The 13,968-nt window shown below is 45.2% G+C and overlaps 2 protein-coding genes across 2 annotated transcripts in view; one reads left to right on the forward strand and one right to left on the reverse strand.

The window, feature by feature from the left end:
- Window positions 1–1,846: 1,846 nt before the first annotated feature.
- LOC135901950 (scoloptoxin SSD976-like) lies at window positions 1,847–7,167 on the reverse strand. Its single transcript, XM_065431792.1, has 2 exons — window positions 6,648–7,167; window positions 1,847–2,527 (listed from the first exon to the last, which is right to left on the reverse strand). Exons 1-2 carry the CDS (start codon window positions 7,028–7,030, stop codon window positions 2,056–2,058), a joined length of 855 nt encoding a protein of 284 aa, XP_065287864.1. The 5' UTR covers window positions 7,031–7,167; the 3' UTR covers window positions 1,847–2,055.
- A 4,071-nt stretch (window positions 7,168–11,238) lies between these two features.
- Window positions 11,239–13,968, forward strand: part of LOC135901949 (kielin/chordin-like protein) — a 158,452-nt gene continuing 155,722 nt past the window's right edge. The window contains exons 1-2 of the mRNA XM_065431790.1: window positions 11,239–11,292; window positions 13,188–13,289. The gene's annotated coding sequence lies outside the window, so the exon portion shown is untranslated. The remainder of the gene's footprint in view (window positions 11,293–13,187; window positions 13,290–13,968) is intronic.

Here is a 13,968-nt window from a genome sequence, read left to right on the forward strand (position 1 = left end):
ACAATAACAGTAAAAGGGAAGCGAAATGCAGCCATAATGAAGCACATAGCGCTATGGGGATACAATAGGTACAAGGGACTCCGGGGTATGTGGAAAGGTGTAATGGTTCCAGGACGTACTTTTGGAAACGCGGTTGGTTGCTTGAGATCAGAGGTAAGGTCAGGGCTCGATGTCAAACAAAGATCAGTGGGACGCCTCGCATTCGGCGCTCACGGGAAGACTACAAATGATGCTGTGCAGGGTGATATGGGCTGGACAAGTTTTGAAGTGAGGGAAGCTCACAATAAAATTGGTTGTGAAGAACGACTGAGGGATATGGAAGAAAGTAAATGGGCTGGGAGAGTGTTGATGTATTTGTATAGGAAAAAGATTGATTCACACTGGAGGAAAAGAACTAGGAAGCTTACCAGCAAGTATGAGGCCTGTAGGGTGAGCAACACAGCAACAAAGAACGTCAAGTGGAAAGTCAGAGAGGCTGAAATAATCTCATGGGTGCCGGCAATGGAAAAGAAACCTGCCATGAGTAACTACTTCAGAGGAAGAAACGAAATCAAAAAAGAAACAATTCATAATAACTCAAAGGGAAGCTCATTACTTTTCGAAGCGAGATCAGGATGCCTTAGAATGCGCACCTATAAAGCGAGATATAAGAAGGAAGAAGAAGCATGTGCTTGCTGCAGTAAAGCTAGGGAAACGATGAAGCATGTTTTATTATAATGTGCAGACGTCTGCCCAGCGGTCGATTTAGGCAGCACTGGCCTCCTTGATGCCTTTGGGTTTAGTGAGAGTAGGGGGAAAGTAAACATGTCCGCAATAGAGATTAGCAAGAGGCCATTGGAAGATTGGTAGAAGAAAAGTAGGGAAACGACAAAAAACGGAGACATACAAAAACCAAATTCACAATAGGGGATCAGAAAAGCTGGTTATCGGAATTCATCTTGGGTTTTTCTTTCTTTTTTTCTTCTTTAACATAGGTAGCGCATTAGGCAATATAATAAGAAGAGCTTAGTGGCGCTACCCACCACCCCTTTCCGAAGGGGACGCTCATAGCATCCATCCATCCATCCATCCATCCATCCGTCCGTCCGTCCGTCCGTCCGTCCGTCCGTCCGTCCGTCCGTCCGTCCGTCCGTCCGTCCATCCATCCATCCATCCATCCATCCATCCATCCATCCATCCATCCATCCATCCATCCATCCATCCATCCATCCATCCATCCATCCATCCATCCATCCATCCATCCACACAACGAATAAAACATGTGCTCCATCCGGCACCATGTTCTCAGATTTACGTGAAGTATCCTTACAGAAAAAAGAAATACTGCCCAATATTCCGTTCGTTTGCGTCCTAGCGGAGGAGAACGGGTTTTATAGCAGCGAAGACAGTGGCTTGCAGAATTAATCGCATCCATATATCGGAGGAAGGGCTGAACAAAGTTGTGAGAACTTCATGTCCCGTTTTAACACACCCAAAAACAAACATAAACAAGCTTGATCCTCAGATTTATGTGGCGGAACATGTGTTCAAGTTATTTCACATATACTGTGGTATTACTGTAGAATAAGGTATATATAAAAAAGTAATTTTGGCAAGCTGCCTCCGATTCATGATGGATATAACAGCGTGGCAGAAACGAGTATTGAGGAGAAAACATTAGTTGTGCTTGGTTATTAGTCTTCGTCCTCACCTTCATCGTCGTCGTCACCATATCTTTAGCTTCATCACGCGTTGCTGTGCGCTTCCTTTTCGTATGTCTCCTTCGTTAAGGTGGCGCACTTTACAAATGTGTACCTTCCTTGCAATATAGGCTCTTTTGGTCTCACAAGTTATCACAATTCTTGAATGCATGTCTTTAATCAGGTCTGACTTTTATTGCTGTCCGTCCTTGACCCCGAAATAGCCGATGAGGCCTTCTTATTGCGCATTTCCGGTAATCTACGTGCTCTAAATAAAAGAAATATCAAACTCAAAAGAACCACTAGCGCAATCAGTGCGAGTAACAATGGGTACACGCCAGAATTCCCGGCGCGATTTCCCTTGGACGTGGCATTCCTATTCTTCTCGTTTTTTCCCGCCAGTCGTTTCTTTGGTGTTGCCATATGCTTCCGGCAGTGGGCCGCCGTCTTCCTTCTTTCCAGTTACGGACGCTCTGGTGGTGACGTCACGGCCGCCATCTTTTCCTTTCTGCCTCCTAGGGATGGAGCAGAGTCCCGTGGCCACGACGAATGCGGTGCCATTGGGGCAGGCGGAGCACGTCTTGCCGGCGCGGTACACGGGCTCGTTCCGCGTGTTTCCCGTCACGGCGTAGTTGCACACGTAGTACTGCATGTTCGTAAGGTTGGTCGGCAGTACGCTGCCGTACTCGATGAAGCCGCAGCCAACGTGGCCGGTCTTGGCCCACACGACCTGGGTGAAGTGGCCCACCATCGTTTGACGACCGGCCATGAAGCAGCTGACGTTCGCCGGCGGGTAGTCGACGTACTCAGCGAACCAGCTCTTGATGCGACCCGCCCAGTCCCTGGACCTGCGGAGAAAAAGAAATCGCGAGCTGTTTGACTTCAGAATAAAAGTAGGTGAGCGTGGAAGGTCCTGCAGAAGGATTTACTTGAAACTTCAATAAGGCTTGCTAGCGGGATAGTTGGTGGTGCTTTCCTCTGATGGCGATGCATTCTAAACACCGTTGCGCGTGAATGCGATTAGCCTTCGTGGAGAACTTCTAACACGCTGCGGTATAGGACGAACTTGTATCTCACATGTTTACGCTTTTGCTCTGCGATAAAAATTCGACAGGGACGCTGACGACAACCCCCGGAAGTGGAGTGATAGATTCTGTTATAAGGAACATGCGCGCTCCAAGCGTTTGCTTGACATCCTAACTTATTTTTGTATCTCTCTTGTTGTGAATTCTAAATCGGGCGAAGCGCGGAAAGTGGTCCTCTTCGTGCCTCCGTCGAGCTTACCGCCGCTCAGCCTTGCCACTCGCTCGGCGATAACGCAAGTCGGATCGCGCTCGGTCATCTACTTCGGTTGTCGTCCCAAGCATGAAGATGGGAAGGATAAGATAGGTAAGCTTGATCAGGCTCGCAACGAACGGAAGGCGCAGAAGGTGGCTAAATCGGGGCACCGTATGCGTTGCGTGGCTCTGTGGTGTTCCAACACCGAAAATTCCTGTTCTGCTAAGTTTTTCACGTTTCCCAATGACAGCAGGTAAGCGCAAGTATTTCGCTTTATTTTATGAGCACGTATTCATTTTGCATGAGCAAACCAGTTCTGTACGAGCCTGAGTGAACTGACATAGGGAGCAGTGTCGCTCAACCCATTCGTCATGACGGCAGATTCTTTGCTGTAGGTTAAATACTTGTACTGAAGGGCTTGAGTGCACGTTTTTTGGGCTATACATTTTGGGCATACATTTTGGGCATACATTTTTACTTTGTCGACAAATACAGCCAAGGTTAAAGTAAAGAAAGAAAGACACGGCCGTGATATTTAATCAGGTTTCAAGAGCAAGGATGGCAAAAGGATGCATGCACATTATTACCCGTTGCGTTTTGATGCACCACTACTAAGATATCGTACTGAAGAAAGCTTAAGCCCTCCATCTCATCTGAGTTTTGGATCGTAGATGGTACCACACGCTCAGTTACCTTGCTTTACGCTCAGCTCCAGTACGTGCAAGCTTTTGGGCACCAGTATTATAGACGAGGCACAATGTTATTTGTTTCGCCAGCAAAATGTATTTAATAAGAGCATTAATGCAAGTATAGACTATTTATTGCTAAGTACGAACTGTTAATCCACCTTGCAATGAAGAGGGCTATTAAGTTGTTTCTTTTTATGAATGGTTGGTTCCTTGCGTTGCTGTTATGTCCAAATAGTGTCCTAATGCTCGCCGTGCTATTCTGTATGTATGAATGTGACGCAAAGTGTGACGAGAGGCAGATTATATGCGCTTGTAAGCGCTATAGAAATATGCTCCCTCATTCGGCATGTAGTTCAAGAAATGACAGCAATTAAAGGCTACTTCCTGTTCATGCAGATTCATGTAGCCAGTTTAAAATCCTTTGGGTCCTTACTTCTCATACTGTCAATGAAATACATAAATTGTACTCTACCTTCTTTCTGTAAGCCACAAGATGTCTCGTCATCATAACATATGTGATAGTCAACCTCCATGTGAACCGGCCGTGATGGTTAATTTTCGCATTGGTTTGGATCTTCTGGAATCTATGTTCGCTCATAATGTGCAAATTTGAGTTGTGAATGAAAGCTGCTTCGGCAGGTTGACACTTTGCCACTGCGTGGAGGTCAGTCCTCTTGCAGTACGGCATGTGTGAATAAAAACAATAACGTTTAAGTTTTACTTGTGTCGAGTTTTGGCTGACTGAGAAATCGGCCAGCTTTAGCCGATCCACTTCACAATACACGAGCAAAATGAACGATTGAGGGTGCCAGGAGGTTATTTTCTTTATACTAGCCACCACTATATCTGTGGACTAGTTGAACTGTAGCCTAAACTTAACCTCACGGTAAGAATTTCAACGCGACCATTTTCACGAAATGACGAAATGTAATATATTACCCGCCAAAAAGTTAACGACGGTTTTGCTATATAAATATTTTTCCTTATAATTGTTTGACACTGGTGTATACGAGCGCTGTCACGGTGCTTTAAAAATATACAGAATTAAGCTTCCAAGGTGACCGCGGCAGAAAAGAAGCGTTTCGTAAACACGGCGCACTTCAGCGGGTTCTGCACCGCGATTTGGCCAATGTTGCCGCGCGGCCAGCAGACCTGCAAGAGAGAACGAACACAGCCCGCTTGCATGAGAAGTGGGAAAGGAGGGCTTCGCGCAAGCCTGCTCGTCCCGGCGACTCGTCCTCTCCCTCTCCCTCCTTACCTAATCAGTGACGTCATGGAGGCATCTTGTTCCTGGATTGTTTCCAGTTGGATATCCGGCAACCGCCAGTGGTGGATGCGGCGCTGTCACCGCGTATAGGCATGGGACCGGGTGTCCTAAGGGAGGCATAGGGAGCTTCGGCACCCTGCTTAAGACTGCTTACGTTTGGGAATGCGAAAGCTTTATGCAGTAAAAACTCGGTATAACGAAACCCGATATTACGAAGTTCCCGATCTAACGAAGAAATTTCCATTCCCCGGCAGGTACTTACAGGGTTCAATGTAATTATCAGCCCGAATTAACGAAACAAACTTGGCCAAACTCGATTTAACGGAGTTTTTCCTGAAATAGATGAGTAAGAAAAGCGGTGGTTTCTTTCTAGTTTTGACACAGAGGGGTTCTTCGTGCGTGCGCTGTAAAGCTGTCGCGTTAAACCATCTAGGCCCCATGGTCACATCATTAGCTTTTTCTTTTTTTGCCGAGGCTCCAAACCGCGCCCATGCATGGAACAGCCGACTCAACACCGCCTCGGTAAGGGCGGCCGTGGTTGCTTTCGTTATTGATGGTTTATGCAGCAGATGGCTGGATTAGCGGCAAATACAATGCCGCGGCAGATTTTGCGTGTCGCTACGTTACAGTTTTAGATTTCTAAGGACCGAAAAATTCCTTTCTCAATTTCAGGAACTTCTCGATTTAACGAAATAATCCGAGCGCGATCTCACTTCGTTATATCGAGTTTCAGCTGTAGTCGCTCTGGTGAAATGTTTTCGATCGATGTTTTCGACATACATTAAGTTCTTTTTGCTGATTAACTGTGTTTGATTGTGTATGTGTTGGCCATAGACCGGCAAGCGTCGGACCATTTTGCTTCAGAACGATGAATTACAGACGCTTCAGAGTCCACCACAGTAGATAGAGAACCGATAAAATCTGAGAAATCGATAAAGGGCAAATGACGCCCGGGAGGCAGCGCGCTCATTTTATACACTCGTGACGTGGCGCTATCTATCTATCTATCTATCTATCTATCTATCTATCTATCTATCTATCTATCTATCTATCTATCTATCTATCTATCTATCTATCTATCTATCTATCTATCTATCTATCTATCTATCTATCTATCTATCTATCTATCTATCTATCTATCTATCTATCTATCTATCTATCTATCTATCTATCTATCTATCTATCTATCTATCTATCTATCTATCTATCTATCTATCTATCTATCTATCTATCTATCTATCTATCTATCTATCTATCTATCTATCTATCTATCTATCTATCTATCTATCTATCTATCTATCTATCTATCTATCTATCTATCTATCTATCTATCTATCTATCTATCTATCTATCTATCTATCTATCTATCTATCTATCTATCTATCTATCTATCTATCTATCTATCTATCTATCTATCTATCTATCTATCTATCTATCTATCTATCTATTTTATTTGCTTCAGTTGTCTCTAACCAATTTGGAAGTCGCATTGAAGATCTTTGAATTGATAGCTGCATTGGTTTAAGAACTGTCTGTCTGTCTGTCCGTCTGTCTGTCTGTGTCTGTCTGTCTGTCCAAACTATGTTTCTTTTTTCATTTGGTACAAATAAAAAAGCATAAAGCGACAAAAAAGATATATTTTCACGCCACTCATTTTACCATCAAACAGGTTAAGAACAAGAAGAGCAACAAAAAAACTGATCAAGAATAACCGGGAGAGTAAGAACAACTGACTTGAACGGGAAGTTCCTCCCCGTCCAGGCGAGGTTCTGCCCGGTGCGGTTGAACCGGGTTGTGAACCGGTCGGCCATCCGGTCGTGGTAGGCGTCACCGTTGGGGTCGGTGCACTGCTCGGCCTTTGCCTGCGCCACGGACGCCATCTCCTCGTCCCACTCGAGCTCCCTCATGTCGGCGGCTGGAGGAAAGCCCGACATGTTGCCCAGAAAAACCATGCTGCGATAGTGGTTGTGAGTCTCGAGGATCAGGCGGCATTCCCGCGCCGTGACCGTCCTGTTCCAGATGGTGCAGTTCTTGTTGGGAGGCCTGCAGGCCGTGTGAGTGGGCCGCCGGCTATGGTATTCCTCTTTGCATTCCTGGATGGCCGGCGCGAAGAGCATCGAGAAGCAGAGAGCTGTGAACAGGTACCGTGCCGTTGCCTTGCCTATAGCCTTCAACTTTCGGAAATAGTGCTACGTTGTGCGGCGGGCAGACCGGCAGGGACGCGGAAACTCCTTCTTTTCCTTCTTCCTTCAAGGGGGTAGATCTTGACAGCGCCATCCACTGATCTTGTTCCCTAGTGAAATGGTGCAACCCACTCTGGGGCATCGACCATGAATCGCGCGGTGAAGAAACTGTTTTTTTTAGTTAATTAGGGTGAAATGAAATAAGTATCTTGCAATTAGGATTTAAAGTGTCTGTTGCTACGAGTGTGAATCCAGGCCAAAGCAGGGCAATTTCACTGCTGCATTACCCTCATATCCCTACCTGAGTACCCAAGTAACAGCCGCCGTGGTAGTTCAATTAGTAGAGCAACGCACGCGTAATGCGGAGGGTGTGGGTTAGGCTACCTGTGGTGGCAAGTTGTTTTTTCGGCCATTTTAACTTACATTTACCTTATCTTTTCTACAACAACATTAAAAACAACAGGTAACTTCGCCTATGCTCCTTGGCTTCACTAAGTGTTGGCCTTGTGTGGTTGCGACTGAGAAAACTCGGGCACCTTGCCATCGGTCACCTTCTAGTCGTACCTACAAGTACCTTCGTTGACACCTCGTCTACACCGTTCCGCTGAATTGCGAGAAGTCCAGAGTGACAATTCTTGCAAAAACAGATAGCACGAACATTTTCAAACAAACAAAACATTATTTTGGACGTTCATATATCCTTTCACACCTTGGCCTGAATCTAAATTCTGGGGTATTGTTCACTTCTCGGGCCTTGCTTTCCTGACTACTCCAATTATAATGTTTCTAAATTCCATCCATTCTAAATTGTTCGGTGAACCTTCTTTTCATGTCTTCTAAATTATAATCGTCCACTTATCTGCCCCACTTCCCATGTACACACTGCTAGTTTATTCGAAGCTTTCAGGTTCACTGTTTTCTGGCGTCCTTAACTGCGCGTACAAATGCCCAATTTTTAGCCTATCCCCTATTGTATGTGACATGTTAAAGGTGCATCATCATCATCATCATCACCATCATCACCACCATCATCATCATCAATATTGTCATCATTATTATTATAACAACAGTCTCTACTCAGGGCTCGGTCTCAGGTCCGCGATGTTTGACTTCGTGGCATCATCATCATTAACAAGCTACCACTGTTGTGGATGGTGCATAAGGCTTTCCGTATAATGGCATCGCAGAACACTTCGTTTCTGCGAAAAAAGAAAGCAAGAGAATTTATTGGTGCGCTACACATGATGAATTCTAATTTATCCCTGTTTAGCACGTGTTACTTTTCAACCTAGTTCCCTGGTATATTCACACAACTTGGCACAAGTGTTTTCGAGCGCTCAAATTTCGGCCTGCAGACAGCTTGAATGTTTGATTCTTCAAAAAGAAGTACGCGACATCAATGACACCATCGTCAAAGAAAAAGTGGGCGCCGGACAGTTTCTTCTTTACCATAGGAAACGAACAATGAATAAATCTTTGTGCAAGTGAAGGGGTCGCTGATGCCCAAGGGGACTAGCCTGCAGAATCTTGCAGAAGCGGCTTGTGCTCAAGCGCAGAAAAGCCGCAGGAGTGATTGGCAGCAGTCGTCCTGGCAGCAGAGTGTGAAAGTGCAACGCCTTGTTGTAGGACAGGATGGCGCATTCTCGAAGCATGCTACGTCGTTTACATTCCATGACGCCCCGCAGGCGATTGGCAGCGACAACAAATTGTTTCCTGGTGCCGGTCTACATTTTGGAATAGATACACGAGCGTCATGCCGTCAAAATCCCTGCCGGCCATTACCATCACGTTGCCTGCTGACACCACACGCCGGGATTTCTTTGATTATAGAAAGTAGAGGTATTACTATCGTCTAGAGTGTTATCTGCTATCAGTCTAGATGTAGTAAGCACCAAGCGAGAGAAAGAGAGAGAGAGAGAGAGAGAGAGAGAGAGAGAGAGAGAGAGAGAGAGAGAGAGAGGGAGTTACCATAAAAAAGGCAGGGACGTCGGCCTGAGCTAGCATTCCAACACCAGTCACGTTTGAAGGAATTGTGCTGAACAGCCGTATGTGGCTTTCAGTTTTTTTTTATACACGACAAATGTGTTTGGTTATGAGTGGGGAAACTGGGTGTCCATCGTGTGCTTGGTACATGTAACATAGCATAAAATATGGTTCAGGATTCTCGCGTAAGACTCGAGATGGCCCACGTGTAGATTCAGCTGTTTGGTGTCACCTGTTCTCACACGCCTGATTTTTGTTGGCGTGCTCACGTCGGCTGACTCGCCGCAAATTGGGGCTTCTTCGGAATTATGTTGTTCCTTGCTTAAATGTGATGGCTATATGATGGGAGATGACTCATCGGCGTGCAGTGGAAATGGGTCCGGCAGCCCATGATATTTTAGGAGGGAACATAGTCTCCCAAATTTACCATAGGCTTATAGATTCCTTTAGTGCATGTAGCCTCTTGCGGAACAGTATTTCGGTCGCTGTACGTGCTCGAAAGCACGACTTTTGGTTTGTTTCATCGAGCACTATGCCACGTACTAGTGGTGGCCACAACCTTTATGTGCTCCACTCATGCACATTTCTAAATGGCGTACTTGTTGGAGTACGGCTTCATCGCAAAAGAAACTTTTGCATCAAGTCGCACCATTTTTTTTTGCTACGTTGAGGGTTTGTCATGCAGCCACCCTAAAATAATGCTCCCCTTGATGTGAAGCATTGTACATGACATCCTCACCACATCAGTTGCCTCCTTGCGAGGCCAAGAGCTTTCGGGAAAAAAACGGCGAAAGCCGGTCATAGCTATAGGTACTACTTTAGGTGAGTCAGTACCATCCTCTCTATCACCTTTACAAAAACAGCTGGCTAGAGCGATGGGGCGATATGAGGCCAGGTCCAGTGGAGATTTACCTGATTTGAGTATAAGAACGAGGCGGCTGGACTTCCACGATAGAGGAACAAATCCGTTGAACCACGAGTCGTTGTATGCGATGGACGGTCCTCCATAGATAATGTGATTGACCTTGTCTCGTCTGTACAGCAACAAAAAAGCCTAGAGAGAGTATCTGCGGCAATGATTTGAACGCGAAAGGCGCATACGCCAATGTATCACACTAAGCTATTCTGGACGCTTTGGGAAACATAGGATTGGGGGGTCGTGTCTACCAATGGATTTACAGTTATTTGAAGGGCAGAACCTTCTTTGTATAGACAGTACATGGTACAACAAAGCACCACAGTACCTGTCGCGGTGTACCTCAAGGTGGAGTCCTGAGCCACATTCTCTTTAGCCTTGCGCTCATCGGCCTTGGTGATGTACTTCCATGGTCCGTGCATCTGTAAGTATGTGCAAATGAAATCTGCATCTGGCCATCAGGGGTGACGCGTGTGCACGTACGTGCCAGGATTCAGAGAGCGGCTACACTGACGTCAAACTACCTTTAAGAGCGGGGACTACAACTGTCACCTGAGAAGTGCTCCCTGGTTGCCTTCACGTGCAAGGAGATGTCTTAGTTCTGCGTGTCTTATTTCTAGTATCTTCTTTCGTCCACGGAAGGCATTGCTCTATGAGCCACAAATTATATCCCGAACATTTACATTGCTAACTATAATTGAACCATGTTAGTTGATATCCACAATGAATATTTTATGTAATCGCTCTCGAGTCAAGTTTGAAAAAAAGATTCAAGGCAATACGCAATATAATGCAAAAAGGGCCTCGTGAGGCCACGTGACCATGTGACCAACAGGCCACGTGACCGAGATTGTTCCGCTAAATTAGCTACCCAGCATCGCCTACGAGACAGCTGTGAAACGCGTGTGCGTAGCCGCAGGCTACACATACGCGGGCTCTCGCACTTGTACTACTCTACGAACTACAGAGCTACAAGATGGACCCGGGCTCCAGCAGTTGTCGTTGCTACCGTACTCCAGGACACGAAGCACCTCGGCAAGGCTAAGACGCTTGCTTGTCGCCTCCATCCATTGTTCGCGCTTTTGACGGTGGGCAGTACGCATTCATATGCGGGGTGCCGCGAGCTTCGCGCGCGTCGACGTCAACGCACCGACCGCGCTTTCTTTACCGCCATTGTTGGAGTGCGTGGGCTGAACGGGATCACAATAGGAGAATGTGACGTACTAGAGGCGGGCGATTTTATTTCAACCCCGCTTACTGTGCTAGCGACAGTGCGAAGTACTCTAGGAACGAAGCAGTAAGTGCACTTATTTGATCTGCGCTCTTGCTTTTATTCGCCCGCAGAAATGAGCCATTAGCTAGAGTCGCCATTAAATAATGTGCGTTGCACCTCTCCAGAAGGTAGTATGGCTTGTACGGAACCAAACAGACAGTACTCTCTCGCAGAAGGATGCAATTGGACGTTAAGTAACAACACACATATAGCAAATTAGGACGCCACGAACATGATAATAGTATGAATATGGCTACATAAACATAGTTTTAGACTGAAAAGTAATTATTATTCGGTTAGACCGTTTTCCAATGGCGACACTGAAGTGAAGAAGAAAGTATAGGCTCGGTTAGCCGAAACCGCATTAATACTTCTTTTTTTTTTATCTCGACACCCTCTATAAGGGCTTTACAAGACGTCAACCTAAGAAAAGAGCTAAGGAATTCGGGAGTGGGATTTCATAACGGCCCAGCGCACAATTCCTGTCCACGAATATAGAAAAAGAGCTTTCCCTGCGCGTCACTTTTGAGTCTGTGGTGGGGGATGAAGAAGGAAGGACAATGCGCCATTTGTTTTGGCGCATTGTCTCTTTACCATTAAGGTTACCATCAAAGGTTACCGTTCTACTTTTCTGGGAAAAGGTTTGCTTCGAGTGTGAGTGGGCCAGTTGACAAAAATGTATTTTGCAAAAACTGTAAGTAGAAATCGTACTCTGGCAGCCTGAATTCTGTGTAGAATGTGATAAATGAGTCACTCAATGTGCCTAAATATCGAGACGCAGGTTACCTCGCATTTTTCCGACTTGTGACTACAAGGAAAAAAAAAAGGACCTTAACTATAGTGCTTAACGTAAACGTAACCCTCTGCTAACCATAAACAATGTCCTAAGTCGCTTTATTACAGACTGTAATGAAAAGCTATAGTAGTTTAAGAGGGTCGCTACCGGGTATGTCGAAAAGTCTGTTAGTGTTGCTCGTATTACTGCTGTTTACAAGCATTCTTTCTGGCACGTGAAGGTTTCCCTGTTCAGTAATAACCAGCACATCTAACTGTAACAAATAATTCGGTTTTCATTATATAACGCATACTAGGTCAACATCTGTAATCTATTAGTCTTTGCACTTATGACGACTGACCTGGTGGATAATAAATATTGATGATACAGGCCCAAGCTATTTTCTGCAAAATTCGCACCTTCTTTACAAAAAATTTTACCAGGTATTACTTTTTATGTGGAACACTTACAGAACTGTCGTGCCGATTTCGCGGCCGATACCACTGGTAGACCATCCGTGGTTAAGCTGATGTTAGTAGAAAAAAAAAGAAAGAAAGAAAGAAAGGAAGAAAGAAAGAAATAAAGAGACAAAGAAAAGTCAGCGATAATTTTACTAAGACGGTTTGATAGGGCTGCTATTCCGGGCGCACAGGTGCGCCGTCACATGATAAATTTCATTTTTCACGGGCCTTCTTTAATTGCCGAAAAACGTAAACACCCGATATGTACCTTCATAGAGACACCTCTTTTTTGACGTTTCTTACGATTCTCTACAACCGCCTAATTGGCACTTTGACAACTATAACAAATACTGCTAGTTTAAATCGATAATTAGCTTTAATTATATGTTGCGATGTCTAGAAGTAAAAGTTACCGGCGGTTTCTCAACGAGACCTTAAAAAACATGCTCTCGTCCTTATTGGAGGAAAATTATGCGTGTTTTATTAAAAAAGAAAAAGAAACAGAACAGGGGCATGATAGTTGGGACTCCGGTACGTTCACCCTCTTAACAATAGCAACGTGAAAACAAACTAGCACGAATATATGACAAACCAAAAAGAACCAAACAGGTGCTGAACTGGCCGTACAAGGGCAGAGCTAACGGATATTGTTGATTGTTTAACGGTGAACTACATATGCTCAGGTCGACGGCTGGAACTATAGAAAATGCCCGGCTATATTATACGGCTCAGTGCAGCAGGGACACACTGGAAAAAAACGTGCATTCGCCGGGGCTTTCTGTTACGTGAGTACTGCCATGGTGATAGGTTAAGAAAGGGTTGCGCAGGTTGCTTGTGCCACACCATTAGAAGTTGATAGTGTATCATTCGTGCCCTGGTTTGTGAGGTTCTTGCTTCACCAGTGAACATACAGGCAGTCCTGAGCAGCGGTTTGGCGTTACTGTGCCGCGAGCGCGACGTAGTATTATTAGTGACGAAGGAGAAGGCGCCGAGGCAAACGACTCGGATATGCCACTAAACGTCGCGCATGGTTAATTTAATAATATACATTGCATTTTGATTTGTGCCTGCTCTAGGTACTCGTTCTAAGTTTTAAATATTCCCGCTTTTTGGATAATCAACCACCCTTTCTCTTAGCAAATGTAATTGCTTTACAAGCTATAACATTTGCAGGCCAACCCGACTGGGCAGTGCTTCAAAACAACTTACGTGTAATAAAAACCTGGTGCTCCAGTTCTCAAGTAGAGCCTAGCATCTCCAAATGTAAACCTAGGCAGATATTCCGTAGACACTCTAACAACGATTACCTGTACTCTAATAACTCGAAAACCAATATCAACAGCTTAATCAGCGTTATTACGGTATCACTGTCATGAGCAGGTTGACATGGTCCGACCTCGTTACGAAATTGGCGGGTGACACTTCTAAATCACTTGGTTACGACATACGTAACCTTGCCCTAGG

The sequence above is a fragment of the Dermacentor albipictus genome, chromosome 9, assembly GCF_038994185.2.
Source record: "Dermacentor albipictus isolate Rhodes 1998 colony chromosome 9, USDA_Dalb.pri_finalv2, whole genome shotgun sequence".
Lineage (NCBI taxonomy): Eukaryota > Metazoa > Arthropoda > Arachnida > Ixodida > Ixodidae > Dermacentor > Dermacentor albipictus.

Bases quoted from the DNA above. Each gene is read 5' to 3' on its own strand.
- LOC135901950 (XM_065431792.1), bottom strand. From the start codon at position 7,030: ATGCTCTTCGCGCCGGCCATCCAGGAATGCAAAGAGGAATACCATAGC. The intron at 2,528-6,647 runs GTCAGTTGTTCT...TTTTCTCCGCAG, and splicing joins GGGAGGAACTTCCCGTTCAA to GTCCAGGGACTGGGCGGGTC.